Source organism: Galeopterus variegatus, unplaced genomic scaffold, assembly GCF_000696425.1.
Source record: "Galeopterus variegatus unplaced genomic scaffold, G_variegatus-3.0.2 Scaffold4193, whole genome shotgun sequence".
Lineage (NCBI taxonomy): Eukaryota > Metazoa > Chordata > Mammalia > Dermoptera > Cynocephalidae > Galeopterus > Galeopterus variegatus.
In genome coordinates this window covers 96,565-114,767 of record NW_007730304.1, presented here as the reverse complement: position 1 = coordinate 114,767, position 18,203 = coordinate 96,565, and the positions used below count along the sequence as shown (strand labels likewise).

The 18,203-nt window shown below is 50.6% G+C and overlaps 1 protein-coding gene across 1 annotated transcript in view; it reads right to left on the bottom strand.

Moving 5' to 3' along the window:
• Nucleotides 1-18,203, bottom strand: part of EEPD1 (endonuclease/exonuclease/phosphatase family domain containing 1) — a 132,367-nt gene that overhangs the window by 17,605 nt on the left and 96,559 nt on the right. The window contains exon 4 of the mRNA XM_008586973.1: nucleotides 2,124-2,234. Coding sequence (XP_008585195.1) covers nucleotides 2,124-2,234 — 111 coding nt within the window. The remainder of the gene's footprint in view (nucleotides 1-2,123; nucleotides 2,235-18,203) is intronic.

Sequence of the window (18,203 nt, the reverse complement as noted above, 5' to 3'; positions counted from 1 at the left end):
GAGAGAACTGACTAGAAGGGCCTGGACATAATTTCAGACATTGGAGAGGGGCAGCTGCTGCGACCACATTCTCACGTTTGTCTAGAGCAGAAAATGAGCATCCGTGACCCGCAGATGTATTGTGTTTGATTCACAGTGTTTAGAAAACTTTTTTGGATTATCCATCCATGTTTCAAATTCAAGAAATTTCACATTAAAATAAAACTGGGAGGGCCAGCCCCGTGGCTCACTCGGGAGAGTGCTGCGCTGGTAGCGCCGAGGCCACGGGTTCGGATCCTATATAGGGATGGCCGGTGCGCTCACTGGCTGAGCGTGGTGTGGACCACACCGAGCCAAGGGTTACGATCCCCTTACCAGTCACAAAAAAATAAAAAAAATAAATAAAAAATAAAACTGGGAGATCTGGCCACACTGGGCCCACAGCACCCATGGAACATCTGGCAAGACACGGGCCCAGCTGCAGCCTGAGACAGGCAGGCGCTCTCAGTCCAGTGCAGCCTGGCTGGCTGCTGCCTCATGCAGACCCGCCAGGCCCTGGCCTATGCTCTGTTAATGAAGCAATCCAATGCACAGTACCTTTCAAAATACTGTAGCCAACCTCTGAGCACAGGGCGGCCTATTCCTCCCATTTTATAGATTAAAAAAATCAAGGCTGAGAGGTCTGAATGGCTGGAACTTGCGTCTCCCTGCAACCACGCACTGTTCTCCAACAGCCTGGATGTCCTGACCTGGAGTTGCCTGTCCTGGCCCTGCCACAGGCTGTGAACTCCCTGAGGGAGGGGCCAGGCCAGGCCCAGGCTGGAATCCCCACTGGGTCTTGCAAAGAGCAAAAATGGGCGGGGTAGTTCAGATGGTTAGAATGTCAGAAGGTCCAGGGCTCAGTCCCTGAACCGTCCAGCCACCAAAACGTAAAAAACGAAATGGGCAGGGCTGGCTAGCTGGGTCTGTTTTTCTCAAAAAATGTGTGCCTTGCACGGAACACAGGGCCTGGCACATCACAGCCTTTCATTAATGATTTGCTGAATGAATGAAGTGTGTTAAATGGACTATCGAGCCTCACGAACCCTCAGACACCTATGTGCACGTGAAGTGCTATGAAAAAAGCAAGGTGGCATTATTACTATTTCCACACGGAACAGAAGAGATGGAGTCGTGAAGGCTGGCTGCTTTCTACTGCAGCTGTGTCTCCAGCCTGCCTGAACGCATGGCGACTCACTGTCAGCATGGCATCCGTTTGCACCCCCAAACACAAAACCCGGAGAAGTAAGATTTATGTGCACATTCTAAAGTACAGTACAGCTAAAAAGAGAGGAGGGGCATATTGTCAATAAATGGTAGATACTTTAAATCCAGTATACGTTTATGATTTAAGAGCCCAAACTATAAATATCAGTCATGTAAACAATTCACATGTGTTTGAAAGCATATTAGGAATCCCAGAGATTAAAAAAAAGTAACATCTGCAGTTATGGGAAAATTACGTAGTGATGTATTTTCAACTCATGATGATTAACAGAAGTCTTTTTTAAAATCTAAAATCCTCCTGATATTAAATATTCCAAGGTGAGTTAATCTGGTCTTGTATTACATAAGAGTGAAAACGAATATATTCAGAGATTTACCCATCCCGTCAGGGTGATACTGACAAAAGAAAATTCAGAATCAAAGTCTGCTGAAAATCTCAAGAGAACGTTTCCATGCGTGTAATTTCTACCACTGGAAGCAAATACTTCATGTACGAACTAAGGTGATTCTCACTCAAGTTTTCAGTCGGTGAATAATGAGCTCTCCACAAACTTGGCCGAGGACAGACTGTGGAAAAGGGATTATAAGGACAAAGGACAGAAATACCCATTTGCTGCTGCCTTGAACCTGAACAGGATTTCTCTTCTCCTCCCAACATCCTGAGCTCCCGCTTCCGTCTGGGCAGGAGTCCTTTCCTGATCTAAGCACGAATCGAGAACCAGGGCACTTAGAAATGAATGGCAAAGATTTAAAATTTGGCAGCAATACAAAACTGCATCGAGGATAATGGCAAAGAAAAACCTAAAATGTCCTTAATAAGGGAAAAGGTATCTTTAAATACAAGGAAAAAGGCGGCCAGGTTTTGCAGGTGAGTGTACCTTCTGCAGCTGACTGGAGGGCTTCTCGGCAACAAGGGCCTTCCAACATCCCCGGGGCCCCTTCCACCTGCGCATGTTGGGCAGGATCGGCTGGTTTAGCTCCGCACAGAACTGCAAAGACAGAGCACAAGTCAGCGTGTGTGTTCCCGCCTGTAGCAGTCCCCGCTGGTGGCAGCCTGACCAGCCCCACACTGCATGATCCCAAGTCATCGGCCTTATACAGGGACTCGAGCTTCATTCCTGTGTTCTCAAAAACCAGGGTTTGCAAAGACCCTGATGACTAAACAAGGACCACACATTAAAAAGTGACTGTTCATCTACGAAACACCAACTCATCACCTGGGGACACTCGGCCCGCAGAACTTGATTCTTTCACAGCATTCTTGTCCACGCAGTTGGAGAAGAGTAGTCGGAATCCTGCTTATCAGTGGGTTCAAGGTCCCAGGAGGGTCTGCATCAGCGTCACGTGCAAAGAGGACAAAGGTGAGCGTGTGCTGCTTCTGCCACGTGGGGCCTGGGCCACCACACTGTCACTGGGTCTCGTCCCTCTGAGCTGGCCACCACGCCCCCGCACGTGCACAGCGCACCCTGTCTTTTGCTTATGCATATTTCGCCAATATGGTGTGGGAACCTAAAATGACTTTGTCACTGGGGCAAAATAAAACTGCACGAAGCAAGACGAGTCGTCGGAAATCTACCGACTTCAAAGGACGCAGACCACTTCCTCCACTCGTGCCTCAAACTCCACCCCTCCTCCTGGGGCTGCTGCTTGTGAGGAGTCCCCAGAATGTGTCAGATCTGGGCCCAGCATCTGAGATGCTCCCTCATCTGGCACTGCCCCTCCCTGTGACACCCTCTTGTCCCTCCACGCACCCCGGAGTGCTCCTCTCATCGCCTTTTCTGCCCCCGCAGGTGACAGTCTCTGGGCTTCCTCTGAGCCCCTCACGGCTCCCTCACCTCACTCAGCCCCATTGCGATCCAGCAGACCCCAGACCTGCACCCACGGCTCAGATTTCTCTCCTGAGTTTTGAGTTGTATTTCCAGCCAGCTCTCTAACATTTCCACCCGAAGGTCTCCTTAGACCCTCAAACCAAGGGCCGGCCCGTGGCTCACTCGGGAGAGTGTGGTGCTGATAACACCAGGGTCACGGGTTCGGATCCCATATAGGGATGGCCGGTTGGCTCACTTGGGAGAGTGTGGTGCTGACAACACCAAGTCAAGGGTTAAGATCCCCGTACCGGCCATCCTTTTTTAAAAACCAAAAACCAAAAAACAAAAACCTCAAACCAGCATGTCCCCAAAGGAACACGTTGTTCCCCTCCCCCACTCCGCACGAGCGCGCCCCTCCCCCGCCCGTGCCTATCTTGGTTCGTAGCATTTCCGTCTTCCCGCTGCCAGACTCCCACCCTCCACGTCCTGCCTCTGGCCCAGCACTGATTCTGCTGTTACCTGTGTCTGAACACGAGCCCCCCCAAACTTTGTTCTCCAGCCCCCTTGCTGGGGCCTGTTTCATTGTCCCACCTTTGCCCTCTCAGGTCACTGGCACAGCTTCTCAGAAGCCTGTCACTCCACCCACCCAGCATCGATCCACGGCCATGCTGCCACACACTCCCACGGGTCTCAAAGTGGGGTCCAGGGACCCGCACATTGGCGTCGCCTGGGAACTTGAGGTACTGACTGGCCCCATCCTAGACCTAGCGGATCAGGAACTGGGGCAGGCCTAGCATCTGTGTCTTCACAGCCCCCGGGCGGTTCTACTGCCCCTGCCCCAGGTTCAGGCAGGGCTGCAGGGCCAACCCAGCTGCACAGGGCTGCTCTGACACCCTGGGGACAGCAGCCACCTGAAAGAGGCCAGGGGCTAAAGGTCTGGTCTCTAAGAGGGAAGATGAGGCACCAGCAGGTACGCAGCCGTCACTGCTACGGTGACAAGTGCAGTGGAGAAAAGAGCCCCTGCAAGGGGAAGGGGCGCGCTGAGGGGCCTGCTTTAGGAGTCTCGCTGCTTTTACACTTAGCTGTTTAAGCGCCTCCCTTTCCCCGACAGTGGGCTCCGTAAGGGAAGGGACAGTGACTGGGCCATCTCTGTGACCACCTGGCACAGAGCCTGAGGCACGCTGCTGCTCCCAGGCATTGGCTGGTGACTCAGGAAACTCAGGAGAAGACCACAGTCCTCAAACCCGTGCAGGACAAACAAAAGGGAGAAATCTCCTCCAGTTGTCTGTTATCCGAACAACCGCCTCGATTTCAGCCTGACGTTTTGCGTACAGGTGCTCTCCACGCTGCGCAGTGTGTCTGGGAGTGTTGCCCTCTCTGGAATTTGGGTCTCGGTGACTTTTATCAGTTCCACTTTTATCAGCCCAGTGCAGAGTGGCCCTGGACAGTGTTAGTGCTGACGGGGGTCGGGTGGGGGCTTCACCCCGGATGAGTCCTGAGTCCCCTTGGCCAGATGCTCCTGGCTGGAAGCCTTGCTCAATGGGAAATGAAACACTTTGGAAAATGCAGCAGGACTTTATCGACTATAACTTTAGGAATCCAGCGAGGAAATGTACTTCACAAAGGGTCCAATTTCCTGCTAGGGGATCACTCGCTTGCTGAGTGATCGTTAACCCAAGAACCATTACAAAGGAGAGCAGCTCTCCAACGCTCACGTGGCGCTTTCCTCTTCTCCACGCACGGGGTCCTGAGCCGGGCTCTCCAGTCTCCTAGCATGCACCCCAGGAAGCTCTGTTTTTAACAAGTCCCCCTGGGTGATCAGCTAAGCAGGTAGATGAGAGGCCCAGGCCCTGGTGACACTGCCAGGCTGTGCCACCACTGGGATGATTCTCCTTTTGAGAAATCTGATGTCTCCTAACCCTCAAGAAGACCTTTGGATATCAGGACAGGTGAATCTCCCGCTCACACCCCAGGCCCCACCCCAGCTTAGACCCTCCCTCCCCGGCAACACTGCTTTGATGGGAGCGAGCAGCATGAAGAGGTGGCCCGGGCTGGTGGCACTGATTCCCAAGTTCGCCGCTCTCAAAGACGGTCTTTTGGGATTAACGTTGTGCAAGTGAAACTATGATCAGTGTCACCTGGGAACTTGTTACAAATGCAGATTTTTCTCAGGCCCTACTCCAGACCTACTTAAAGACTCTCTGGGGGTGGGGCCCAGCAATCTGCATTTTAACAGCCCTTCCAGATGATGCTGAAGTTAAAGGTGATTTCACAGATGCAGGAAAGACATTCTCATTTTCCTTTATTTATATTTAAAAGCCTTTCACTCCTAGGTAAGCTCTAGAAGTCCTGAGGAAGCACACCCCCCACCCCTAAGGGCCACCTTCATTTGTGCACTGGAGGCCTTGCTCTTCACGACCTCTCTCTGCCGCAGAGCAGATCACCCCTCACTCTGTCCTCTTCCTCAGTATCTCTCATGCTGCCGAGGACAATTAATAATGTAAGAGACCAGGGAGATAAGTGTTTATGGCTGAAAGCATTCTATGCCCCAATTTTCACAATCAGAGCAAAGGGTAGGTATTTTCTTCTATTTCTAGGTCTGAAAAAAGAACTGCCCGTTGTTAACTTAGCTGTTTGTGCTAGCAGTCCACAGCAGAGCTGAGGAGGAGAGCACTGTTTAGCCCCTTGCTACTCAAAGTGTGGTCCACGGACTAGCAGCATCGACCTCACCAGGGCAACTCTAGAAAAGCAAGCTCTCAGGCCTGCCCCAGCCCCACTGCCTCAGAATCTGCATTTTCGCAGGATCCCAGGTTTGATATACCAGCTCCTCGAGCTTTGAGAAGCCTGGTTTGGAGCCGTCTTGCTGGCAGGTACTAAGGCAGGTGCTGCTGTCCACACCCCCTCTGTTATCCCGGCACTGCCCACGGGAGCCCAGACACTTCCACCCCACTCCCACCCATGTTACTCAAATCCCCATGGCTAACTTGTCATCTGCCTCCATTAGAATTATGCTGGCTCTTGTTTTTAAAACTGAGCAGTAGTGAACTCCATCCCTGACGGACTGAGTCAGAATCCCTGAGGTCAGGGCCAAGTGTGTACTTAGACCAAATTCCCCAGGCAATTCCAAACTAAAACTTAAGAAGGCTGGACAAAGCTAGGCAACTGGTGATTTGGAACTCAGCCTCCCTGGTTTTAATCCCTGTGGTCTGGAAAGACAGCTTTCCTTATTCAAAACAAACAAATTCCGTTTTAGCGCTTTCACCCCGCACCTTGAAAGCATCTGCCTGTGGTTCTTTGCAGATAACCCATGAGACGACCTAGGAGATGAGGCACGGAGCTTGGCCACAGGGTGGCACACAGGAGGCACGGAATGAACTGTCAAAGGGCTTTCTCCTGGGGTCCCGCCGGGGGTCCCGCCTGGGGTCCCGTCTGGGGCTTATTTCTCTTAGAATAAGTTACAAGAACCACCACGGGCTCGACTTGTTTCACTAGCATCGGCCAAACGGGGTGAAATCATCATTCTCTGGCACCCACGACCAGTTGGTGAGAAGGCAGGACACTTGATCACGACCTCACCCTTGGGCTCAGCAACAAAGGGCCTTGAAGCCAGACTTTCTGACTCCAATCTGAGAGATGCCCAGGGCCTGCCTGGGGTCCTGAAAAAAGAGCCAGGGACTGCCACCCCTGCCCGCAACCAGGCAAGGAGCATGACAAAAATGCCACTTCCACACAGATGGCCTACCATGGCCACTGCAATAGCCATGGCTGCCGAAAAAGCAGCTAGATGCCACAAAGTAGCCACAGCCACAGTTCAGGGGAACGCCAACCACTCCACTGCATTGACACAAGGAGAATCCCCAGCAGAGACCAAAAAAAAAAAAAAAGAAGACAATGTCTCTCCCCAAAGCCCACTCCAGAGTAACAGAAGCAGCATGTGCTGTGTGACAACGGTGGGGGACCTGACCACACCTCTCATTATTGGCCAGATCATCCAGGCAACAAATCAACTGAGTAACTATTTGTCTATCTCTTGATCCTGTTTGTGATGCCAATTGTAAAGCTAGGCCACCCCACTAGTTATCGCAGCTCTTTTACCTGCCAGTAATCCTGCACCGACTGGGCCGATGGTTGAGCTCAGGCTGGGTCTGGAGCCCACAGACCCCTCAAGCCCATTCACAGACTGGGTCACAAACCCTTCACATGCCAGGCTGGGTCACCAGACCCCTCCATGCCAAGCTTGGTCACCAGACTCCTTCACACAGGTCTATAAGCTAGGCAACTGGCCACACGGTCCTGGGAAGCTGCAGGTCTGGAAAAAACATGGCTGCGCATGGCGGGCACCCGAGGCAGTAAACACCAGCCAAAGCGGCGCTGTTGTGCAGGCGCACGAACTCCACCCACACGCAATGTTCACCAAATGACCCCGAACCAGCTCTGAGGCAAGGGGAGCCTGACCAAATTGTTCCATTTTCCCAACACCATTACTCTTTCAGAAGGNATGGCCTACCATGGCCACCGCAATAGCCATGGCTGCCGAAAAAGCAGCTAGATGCCACAAAGTAGCCACAGCCACAGTGCAGGGGAACGCCAACCACTCCACTGCATTGACACAAGGAGAATCACCAGCAGAGACCAAAAAAAAAAGAAGACAATGTCTCTCCCCAAAGCCCACTCCAGAGTAACAGAAGCAGCATGTGCTGTATGACAACGGTGGGGGACCTGACCACACCTCTCATTATTGGCCAGATCATCCAGGCAACAAATCAACTGAGTAACTATTTGTCTATCTCTTGATCCTGTTTGTGATGCCAGTTGTAAAGCTAGGCCACCCCACTAGTTATCGCAGCTCTTTTACCTGCCAGTAATCCTGCACCGACTGGGCCGATGGTTGAGCTCGGGCTGGGTCTGGAGCCCACAGACCCCTCAAGCCCATTCACAGACTGGGTCACAAACCCTTCACATGCCAGGCTGGGTCACCAGACCCCTCCATGCCAAGCTTGGTCACCAGACCCCTTCACACAGGTCTATAAGCTAGGCAACTGGCCACACGGTCCTGGGAAGCTGCAGGTCTGGAAAAAACATGGCTGCGCATGGTGGGCACCCGAGGCAGTAAACACCAGCCAAAGCGGCGCTGTTGTGCAGGCGCACGAACTCCACCCACACTCAATGTTCACCAAATGACCCCGAACCAGCTCTGAGGCAAGGGGAGCCTGACCAAATTGTTCCATTTTCCCAACACCATTACTCTTTCAGAAGGAGAGAAGAAATCCAGGATTATCAGAGGTGGGAGAGGGGAGGGAGCAGGGGTGGGGAGAGATTGGACAAGGGGCATGAAGAATAAGTACAATTTGTAATAATGCACATGCTAATAATATTGATTTGACCAACACATGTTGTACACAGGTGATGGTAGTCAACATCGTACCCCCCAAATACGTATAATCAATTATGCTTCAAAAGAAAAGAAAGAAAGAAATGCCAAGTCCTAAAAGAAAAGACTCCTTTGCCCTAGATCAGCTGACACTGCTTATCTCTGCAGTGACAAAAGGGTTCCAAGGCTTGAAACTGATTTGTGCCTGTGGACTTTTGGACTTTTTTTCTTTACCTTGAGCCCTCCCTCTTTCTGAAAAGAACACTCCTGAATTTATCTGGTACTGACTGGGAAATAAAAATAATAAAGGTGTTCCGAGTCCACTTGGTGGCCTGTCCAGCCATCACCAACTCAGCGTCCTCCAGTGTCCCCCTGCAGTTGAGCTAACACAAAACCTGTGAGCAGCTTGCAAAGGTGTTACAGTGGACAGTGACCACACGGTCAGTGGCACGCAGCACATCAGGAGCACTGGTGGCATTTTAAAGTGGGCCCCCAAGAGCCGTCTTATCTTGCTTCCTGGATGGACAGGGAGGGCATGCTTTTCATTCGAACCCTCTGGGTCAAACGTCCAGATAAAGTTGCTTCACTGACTTGGGCATTTCACTTGCTTTCCTGATTCCGGACGTGACTTCCCTTAGACAAAGAGCTTTCCACATGGCAACAGCTGATTTCCTCTGCGCTCTCAGCGGGAGCCACTGAAAACGCAGTCTGTGTTGGTGGGGGAAGCAGCAAGGTGAGTCCTCCTTAAAAAGATAAATTGTCAGCATGAAAGAAAGAAGCCCCTGTCTCGGGTCACGCAAGGTCAAGAGACTGATCTTTCATTTGAATCCTACAGGAAACAGGGCAAATGACAGTATCTTTAGAAACGTTAATGGTAAGCAAGGCTTTATTCTTGCTGAGACAGTCAAACTTAGGAATGTTACAGCCAGTCCTGGAAGCCAGTCCACCTGTGGGCATCTACGTGTAAACGGTCACACGCGCTGAAGCCAAGGCAAGGGCAGGGTCATCACAAACCGTCGATGTGCTCCGCGAGAAAGCCGAGCATCGCCTGCCAAATCACATCTAAGACCGAATACTAACCATGCTGGGGTTTCTCAATATAACACACAAGCCCATCAGAAGGTTTTTCTAGGATATTTAAGGTATCAAGATGTTGCTATTTTGAAAGGCCGTGACCTACGGGCAGAAATATAGTTCCTTTGGTCCGTTCTCCTGAGAGCCAAGTGCCTTCACGGTTACGAGTGGCAGCACAGGCCCCGGCACCCCGCTCAGCAGAGACAGGGCTCACGCGCAGGATGTGAGGTGGACACAGCAAAAGCGAAGAACATCTCAACCCCCTCTGTCCCCTGGTCTTCATGGGCCAGAAGGCCACTATTCACTGGCTTATGCCCTTTAAAGAGGTCGAGCCACCCTTGCTCAGGTGCAGACACAGGTGTGCACATCCCAGAGGGGTCGGGGCCCCAGTGGGGCGGACAGCGGTGTGTCTCAGGGCCCTGGGGCCACCCTGAGCCCCTCGCGCAGCACTGCCATGGCGCTGCCTCTGGGGTCTGTTCCTAGAGGCCCCACGGCCCGTGGGGGAGAGCAGTTCAGTGGACAACTAACCCTTTCCAACACCCAAGGAAAGAAGGGGGCCTGCTTCCTCGTCACTTTGCAAGTGTCCTCGGAGGGCCCCTTTATGGGCCAGCAGGAGTGCAGAGGAGCTGTGGGACCCGAGCATGCCGTCGGACATCTTTGGGCCTCGGTCTCCCCATCTGTAAAGGGAAGGGATGGGACGAGACGACCTGCCCAAGGGCACCTTCAGTTCTAAACTGCAGGATTCTAGAAGTCTGGGAGGAGAGGCTGCAGAAAAAAGGGCAACGGAGGGGGAAGGGTGCAAGTGGGGAAGGAAATACAAGACTCTCGTGGACAGCAAAGCTCCCTGCTCCTCTGCGACAACCGCGTGTGAACTGCAAGCACTGACAGGACACCGGGTTCCCTTCCCAAAGGTTTATCGCCCCCGAGCAAGGAGCGAGGCGTCCACCCTCCAAAACACCCCGTCAGCTTTCCTCAGTGTCCCCGAAGCCCCACCTTGAGACCCCTGCTAAACTGCCTGGAATAAGAGCTCCTAGGTTAAGTTTGGGTAAATCCGACCGCAGTAAGAAGACACCGTGGCCAACCACCCACAACCAGGTGAGCTTCTGGGCCCTGTGAAAGACAGAGCCAGCGGGGGGCAGGCAGCTGCTGGCACTAAGTGCCACGTGTGCAGCAGGCACCCCTCACACAGCACACATCAGCCCCATGTGACACGACAGGGGACCAGGGCTCGGGAGCGACTGCTGGAGGGAGTGGCCGGGCGCAGGAGAGCCAGGCTGGCCCACGCCGTGCTCACGTGCACCCAGACGTGGGCCCAGGAGACACGGCTCAAGCCAGCCGACCCGAGGGAAGGCAGCTTTGCCACAGAGGCCTCAGGTGACACACGCGCCTGTCCCGCCCCACGGGACCCCTGCTCCAGAAGCCCAGGCCCGCCCTTTGCTGTCAGGAGACACCGGGCTGCCAGCTCCCTCACCGCCCTGAGCCACTGTCAGGGCCGCCCTCAACACCCTCTTCCCAGGGGGCAGGAAAGGAATTGTGGACGACTGCTTGTCCTTGCAGAGACACTGTCCTCACCTACAGGAAGAGGACAGAAAGCAAACAAGGGGACATTTCCTCTGCCCCCACAACCAGCTAATTATCAGGTGCTTTTATAGAACCAAGGGAGCGACACCCACGTGCACTCCTGTCACCGGCGGCTGCTGGTTCTGTCAGCCTTTCCATGTCCCCAAACACACCAATCCGAAGTTCCTGAACAAGATGGTCACAAATGAGCAAGAGGGGGAACCAAAAAACCCCCCAAAAACAAAACAAAAAAACCTTTCGAGGGCCGTTAAAACTTTTTTTTGCAAGGATAATTATAAAATTGAGAACAAGAAGAGTTGGACGTTTCAGGGAGATTGGAGTAAAGTGGGGCAGGGAGGGGGACGCCTGGGGCTGCAGAACGCTCCTTGGAGAGGTCGCACCTCCACGCCAGCACCAGCACTTACTTCTGCCCTTCAGGAGCATTTCCAAAGCTTCTTTCCTTCTCTAAAGGTCTTCAGGTGATAAGATTCTTAATCCTAAATAGGAGCTAAGACTTTGATAGTAATTTTGTGGGTTTTGTCTTACTTTTTTATTTTAGTAATTTTGTATTTTTGCTTTGGTTTTTCCTTTTCATGTCCTGCTATAAATAAACACAAGCTCAGGATAATTTGTAAAGTAGAAAAATATAGAAAAATTCAAGTATAACACCATTGTGCAAAGACTACCACAGCTAACATTCTGGGTGGAATTACTTCTGGGCTGTTTCCTGTGCATTTTATCAATATACCGATATCTGTCTATTCATACACACACACACACGCACGCACACGCACACACGCGCACACACACATGCACACACGCACGCGCACGCGAGTCCCTCCTAATCCCTGCCAGCCCCCCCAAGCCCAAACCCTCCTTGGGCTTTCAAGGAATGGCCCTCCCCATCTGCACCCCCTGAACAGCTGAGGTGTGCCTGGCCCAGTGCTGGGCACTGGGGGACCCAGCGGGGACACCCCAGACATACTCCCTGCTCTCCCCCCAGGTCCTGGTGCCCAGCTCCCCAGCCCCACCCTGAGAACTCACGGGGGGACCAGGGGGGCCTGCAGGTCCAGTGTCTCCACGGGGACCAAGTGATCCCTGTAGAGAGAAGTCATTTGGGGGTGAATTCTGTCTATGGAGACTCCTTCCCGCCAACACACACACACGCACGCGCATGCGCATGCACACGCACACTCACACACTCACACACGCACACTCACACATGCACACCCACACACGCACACTCACACATACGCACACGCACACGCACACACACTCGCACACACGCACACACACGCACACACACGCACACGCACACATGCACACTCACACGCACACACACGCACACTCACACACACGCACACTCACACACACTCACATTCACACGCACACGCACACACATGCACACTCACACGCACACACGCACACGCACACTCTCACACACACACGCACACTCACACACGCATGCACGCACACTCTCACACACACACACACATGCACACGCACACACGCGCACGCACACACGCACACACGCGCGCACACACATGCACACACGCGCACACACGCACGCACACACTTTTTTGTCCTGCTTTCCCACTTATTCTGCGTATTATCACAAATTCTTCTCCAATCACTCCGTGGGCCTTCTAACCTGCTACTACACGGATCTAGCACACCACACCCCTGGTGGCGGATGTTTTGTTCGTTTAAAGAAATCTCTGCCTTTTTGAAGCTCATTTCATTATAAACATCCTAAAATCACTTCATAAGGGAGCAATAAAACCTTACCCATTCTACATTCAGATGTTCAAAATGATTTTCATTCACAGGTTAAAAACCTCTTTTCTGAGTAAGTTAGTTTAAAATTATAACGTCTTTGTCTCCGAAAGTAAATCAAGAGCTTTTTGTTGTGTTTTATTTTGTTTTGACATACATGCCTGTGACAGACAGCAATACAAGGGCCCAGGGAGGGGACGACAGAGACATTAACCCTGAAAGGTGCCATCAGAAAGGACGGGGCACTTTCTTGTTTTCAGTCTCTGTCTGACATGAGGGGTGTCTTCATAAACAGTTCGGCGTCTTTCAGCTGAAGATAAACAATCCCGCCTCTACCTTCCCCCTCTAGCTCTGTCCATAATAAGAGACTCTGTCCTGATGTGGACTTGTATTTGTCAGGCCCCTCCAGGTGCCTACGAAGCCCCAAGCAAGCTGAATAGTTTGGTCTCTGTGTGTTTAAAGCGGCCGTGGGGTCGCCAAGCCATGGGAAAGTCTACCACCCAGACTGAGCAGTAAATGTGACCGCCACCACCAGATTGCTCTTCTGTGGAGAAAGGTCCTTCCTCACCCTGAACACTCAAGTGACGTCCTGTTCACTGTTTAATAGTGACGTTAAGAACACAGACTCCAGAGACAGGCTGCCTGGATTCAACCTTGTATCAGTCACTTGCCAAACATTTTGACTTTGGGCAAATAACCTACTTGTTCTGTGCCTCAGTTTCCCCATCTATAACAAGGGGCAAAGAATCGTTCCTGCCTCATGAGTGCGGTATTTCTACAGCAGGTCAGCACAAGGCCTGGCACACAGCAAGTGTGTTCTTGTGTTCTCGTGGTTCTTACACAGACTGGGGCTGCTCCCCCAGGAGGACCCTGGACAGATGGAGCCACCCCCTCAACTTGCCACACCTGACAGCTCAATTTCCAAATACACCAGCTGAGGATATGGGCAAGAGTAGGGGTTAGGACTAGGTGCCATGACATTGTATGCTGAGAGGCAGAGCCCCCTAAAATAAAGTGCCACAGGCATGATAGAGACTCAGGAGAATGGGTTCATCCTACGTCTCAATAAAAACTTAAGCGCCAACTATGTGGCCATCCTGGGCTAGGTACTTATCTTAGTTTGGGCTGCTATAACAAATATCATAGACTGGGTGGCTTCAACAACAAACATTTATTTCTCATAGTCTGCAGGCTGGAAGCCCAAGACCAAGGTTCCAGTCAATTCTGCTGCTGCTGAGGACCCTCTTCCTGCTTTGCAGGTGGCTGCCTTCTTGCTGTCTCCTCACACAGTGGAGAAAGAGATCACCCCTCTCATGTCTCTTCTTCTAAGGGCACTAATCTCATGAACAATGGCTGCACTCTCATGATCTAATTACCTCCCAAAGTCCCACCTCCAAATACCATCACATTGGGAATTAGGGCATCAACATATGAAGCTTGAGGGGACACAAATATTCAGTCCAGAGCAGTTCTGGAGCTACAATGGTGAGCAAAAGAGGCATGGTCCCTTGCCCAACCTGAGCTCACAGTCTGGAAATGAAGGGCATTGGGGTGGAGATGAAGGCACACAGTTATTAATCCAATAATCACCTACATGTAAAACTGCAGCTGGGACTTGTGCTACAAAGGAGTGGTTCAAGAAGCCTGTGTGCACCCATGATGGTGGTGATGGTGGTGGTGGTTATTAATCCAATAATCACCTACATGTAAAACTGCAGCTGGGACTTGTGCTACAAAGGAGTGATTCAAGAAGCCTGTGTGCACCCATGATGGTGGTGATGGTGGTGGTGGTGGTGACTTTCACTAAGTTGGGAAAGGATTCCCTAAAGAGGTGGTGCTTGAGCTCAGAATTCAAGGATAAGAGGAGTTAATTAGGCAAAGAGAAGTGGAGAACATTCCAGGCAGTAGAACAGCATGTGCAAAGGGCCTGTGGTGGGACAGAGGATGGAGAGCTTATAGGACAGAGGCCAGCATGGCTGAAGCACAGGTGACAAGGGGCAGAATGGTGAGACGAGCTTGCAGAAGCCTGGCCACACAGGCCCGTGTATCCTGAAAGGAGTTTGTTCCTCATCCTATAAGCAATCCCAGCATCACTAACGGCTGCGAGCAGAAGACCTGCATTTGGAAAAGGTCGTGGGCTGCAGTTAGAGTGCAGGTGGGAGAAGGGCCAGCGTGGTCACAAACACAGCAGGTGGGTGGTGCAGTAAGAGACAAGGGTAGCTGGACTGGAGGAGAGCAGCAGGCAGACTTGAGAGAGAACTGGGAAAAAAATGTGACTTGGCCCAAAGGAAGTGAAAGAGGTATTCCAGCAAATGCTTGCACATGAATGTTCACAGCATTACTATTTACAATAGCCAGAGGATGGAAACAACTCAAATGTCCATCAATGATATGAATGGACATAAACAAAATGTGGTATATCCAGACAATGGAATATTATTCAGCTGTAAAAAAGAAGTGAAATAATGATACACACTACAACATGGATGAACCTTGAAAACATCACACTAGAGTGGAAGAAGCTAGACACAAAAGGACACATATTGCATGATTCCATTTGCACAAAACATCCAGAACAGGTAAATCCATAGGAACAGGTACAGACTGGCAGCTGCCAGGGGCTGGGGGGAGAAGGGAACGGGGAGTGACTGCTTAATGGGTATGGGGTTTCCTTTCCAGGGGAGGAAAATGTCCTAGAACTAGACAGAGGTGATGGGTCTGCACCACTGTGACTAGACTAAATGCCACTGAATTGTTCATGTCAAAATGGTTAAGTGATTAATTCCATATTCTATGAATTGCACCTCGGTCATTTAAAAAAGCGATTTGGGCATTGGGTTAGATGATGAAGTGGAGCAGAGGACCCCCTCTTCCCTCCCCCACACACTGGGGGTTCAGTATCCAAGGTGCTGCTCTAGGCTGTGGCCGTGAACTTGGCCGTCCCCAGCGGGCCTGGGTCAGGCAGGGAGCAGGGCGGTCAGTACCCGTGCTGTGGAGGCTGCCTCTAGACAGGTGCACTCAAGCATCCCGTCCACACATGCTTACTGGGCACCTAGGACAGGAGCGCACAGACCAGTAATTCTTAGAGGACTGGCTCTTTGAAGCTCAAAAAAGTTTGAGGGCAAATAAAATAACTACTTCTTCCCAAACCAAGCATTAAACTTGTGAGTAATGATTGAAACTAATTACTCTATGTGGAAGCAGGTCTGAAAATAGCAACGAGTTTTGGAGGATTTTGTGGCTATTTTAGGAAAGCATCAGAAAGTCGCAGGCAGAGCGCTGATACTGGGATGGCATGGAACAAACCATTCCGCAGATTTTAAGGTATTTACATCATTTGAGAAACATGCTAATAATGAAGACTGAGTAGCAGTTTCTTTCGTGTGGCACTTTCTACTGAAATGCTAAACCCAAAATTGGACAGGAAATGTCAACCATGTATGTTACGACATCTAACTTGTAAGCAAAGAGGCATCCGCTCTAAGCTTGTAAAATGATGACAACTTATTTCTCAAGACAAACCATGTTGATTCAGCCAACCACAGCTCTTCCTTTTCTAGAGTCTTCTTCTCTTTTGGATGTTTTCAGGTAAAGAGACTCAAAGAATAGAAAACATGAATTTAGAGGAGAAGTGACCTCTCAGCCCAGACAGACCACCCTACAATACAAGTAATTAACAAGAGCATTTTTACCCCTGAGGTTTCAGAAGTCAGACATGGCCACAGAAATGGCAGGGACAGGGAAAAGGAAGCTGGAAAGAGAGAGAAAGCCAACAAAAGGGAAGGACTGATGCTTGCTTAGGTACTTAAATCCAAAGAAAATAACCTGGGAGCAAAACAAAGCAGTTTAATCGGCTCCCAGCCCTACCCTCCCATGTGAACACCCACCTCTACTTTTAAACCCCAGGGACACATCTTCTCAGTCTGTAAACACTGAAGGCTAGTTCACTCTTAGATCTGCCCTGCACGGCAAGGCTCCCAGAACTTCCCACGTGTGTCCATGTGAAGAACCCAGAGTTACTTAGGAGCCGTCACATTAAGCAGTACTTACGGACCCTCAGGGAAATTGCTCTGGTTACCATTTTTCTTATAAAATGCCAGCCTTCGGCTATTCTAAACGGTGTTTATGCAGCCTGCTTTCCTCAGCAGCAATAATAATAAAAATAAAGACTTCAAAGCTGTTGGTGAAAGCATTACTGGTTTATGACTTATTTTATTTTGATTTGCATTATGCCAAATCCCATCTTTAAAACCTGCATATTTCCTATTTTATTTCAGGGCAAACCACATACATTTGGTTGTTCTTTTCTGTATGGGCAGCAAGGGATGGAGAGACCTGCAATTTTTCACTCTTTGCAGACACTTTGCAGCAGCAAGAAATAAAGGTGGCAGTCCACGAAACAGCATTCTCATTTTGGATGGAGAGACCTGCAATTTTTCACTCTTTGCAGACACTTTGCAGCAGCAAGAAATAAAGGTGGCCCACGAAACAGCATTCTCATTTTGGATAATGTCCTGAGACTCACTGGTTCTCAATTTTTTGTGCTAAGGGTAGAAATGGAAAGCCAAATCCCCAAAAGATCTTTCAGTCAAGCTCCTTTCTCATTAAATTTTTGGCCAGAGGCACTTAAACTGAGCCAAACTGCCTGGTGTTAGTTTCACAGGCTCTTTGGGCTCCTTCCAACATGCTGGGAGCAGGTGGACAGAAAGCAAGCCGAACAGAGAGGAGGAGAGGCAGGCTACGAAAATCAAGTGGAGCATCGGGCTAGGACCATATCATGGACACCATGACCGTGGCCTATAGGGCAGGAGGCACTTGCTATCAGTGGATCAGAGCCACCTCAGCTCGCATGTGCCAGAATGCGCCCCCTGTGCCAAGTTCACCACGTGCAGGCTCTTTATACACGTTGCATGATGCGATTCAAACCACAGCTCTGCAAGAAAGGTGTTCTCATCCCCGCTTGACAGATGAGGAACGCAGGACTGGAGGGGTTAAGTAATGGGTTCAAGACCACCCGGAGGGTCAATGGCTGAAACAGGCCCCTATCGGACCCCATCACATGCCACTTGGCTTCCCTGTGAAGCAACTATAAGGAGGGAGGAATGGGGCCTGACTTGTGTTTTAGGAGGGTTACTCTGGTAACAATATAAAGAAGGATTGGAACAAAATCAAATTAGAGACCAACTTATAATTTTGTGTTTTAATTTTTCTCCCTGCTTTCAAACTTTCTAGAAATTGCACTTTTGTAGCTGTAGCATAAATACCAATTAATTGGAATGAATTTTACCCATGTAGAAGACACACTTCCCCCCCCCATATATATTTAATTCTTTTTTCATAAATAAAAGCTGACTAAGTGTTATTACTAA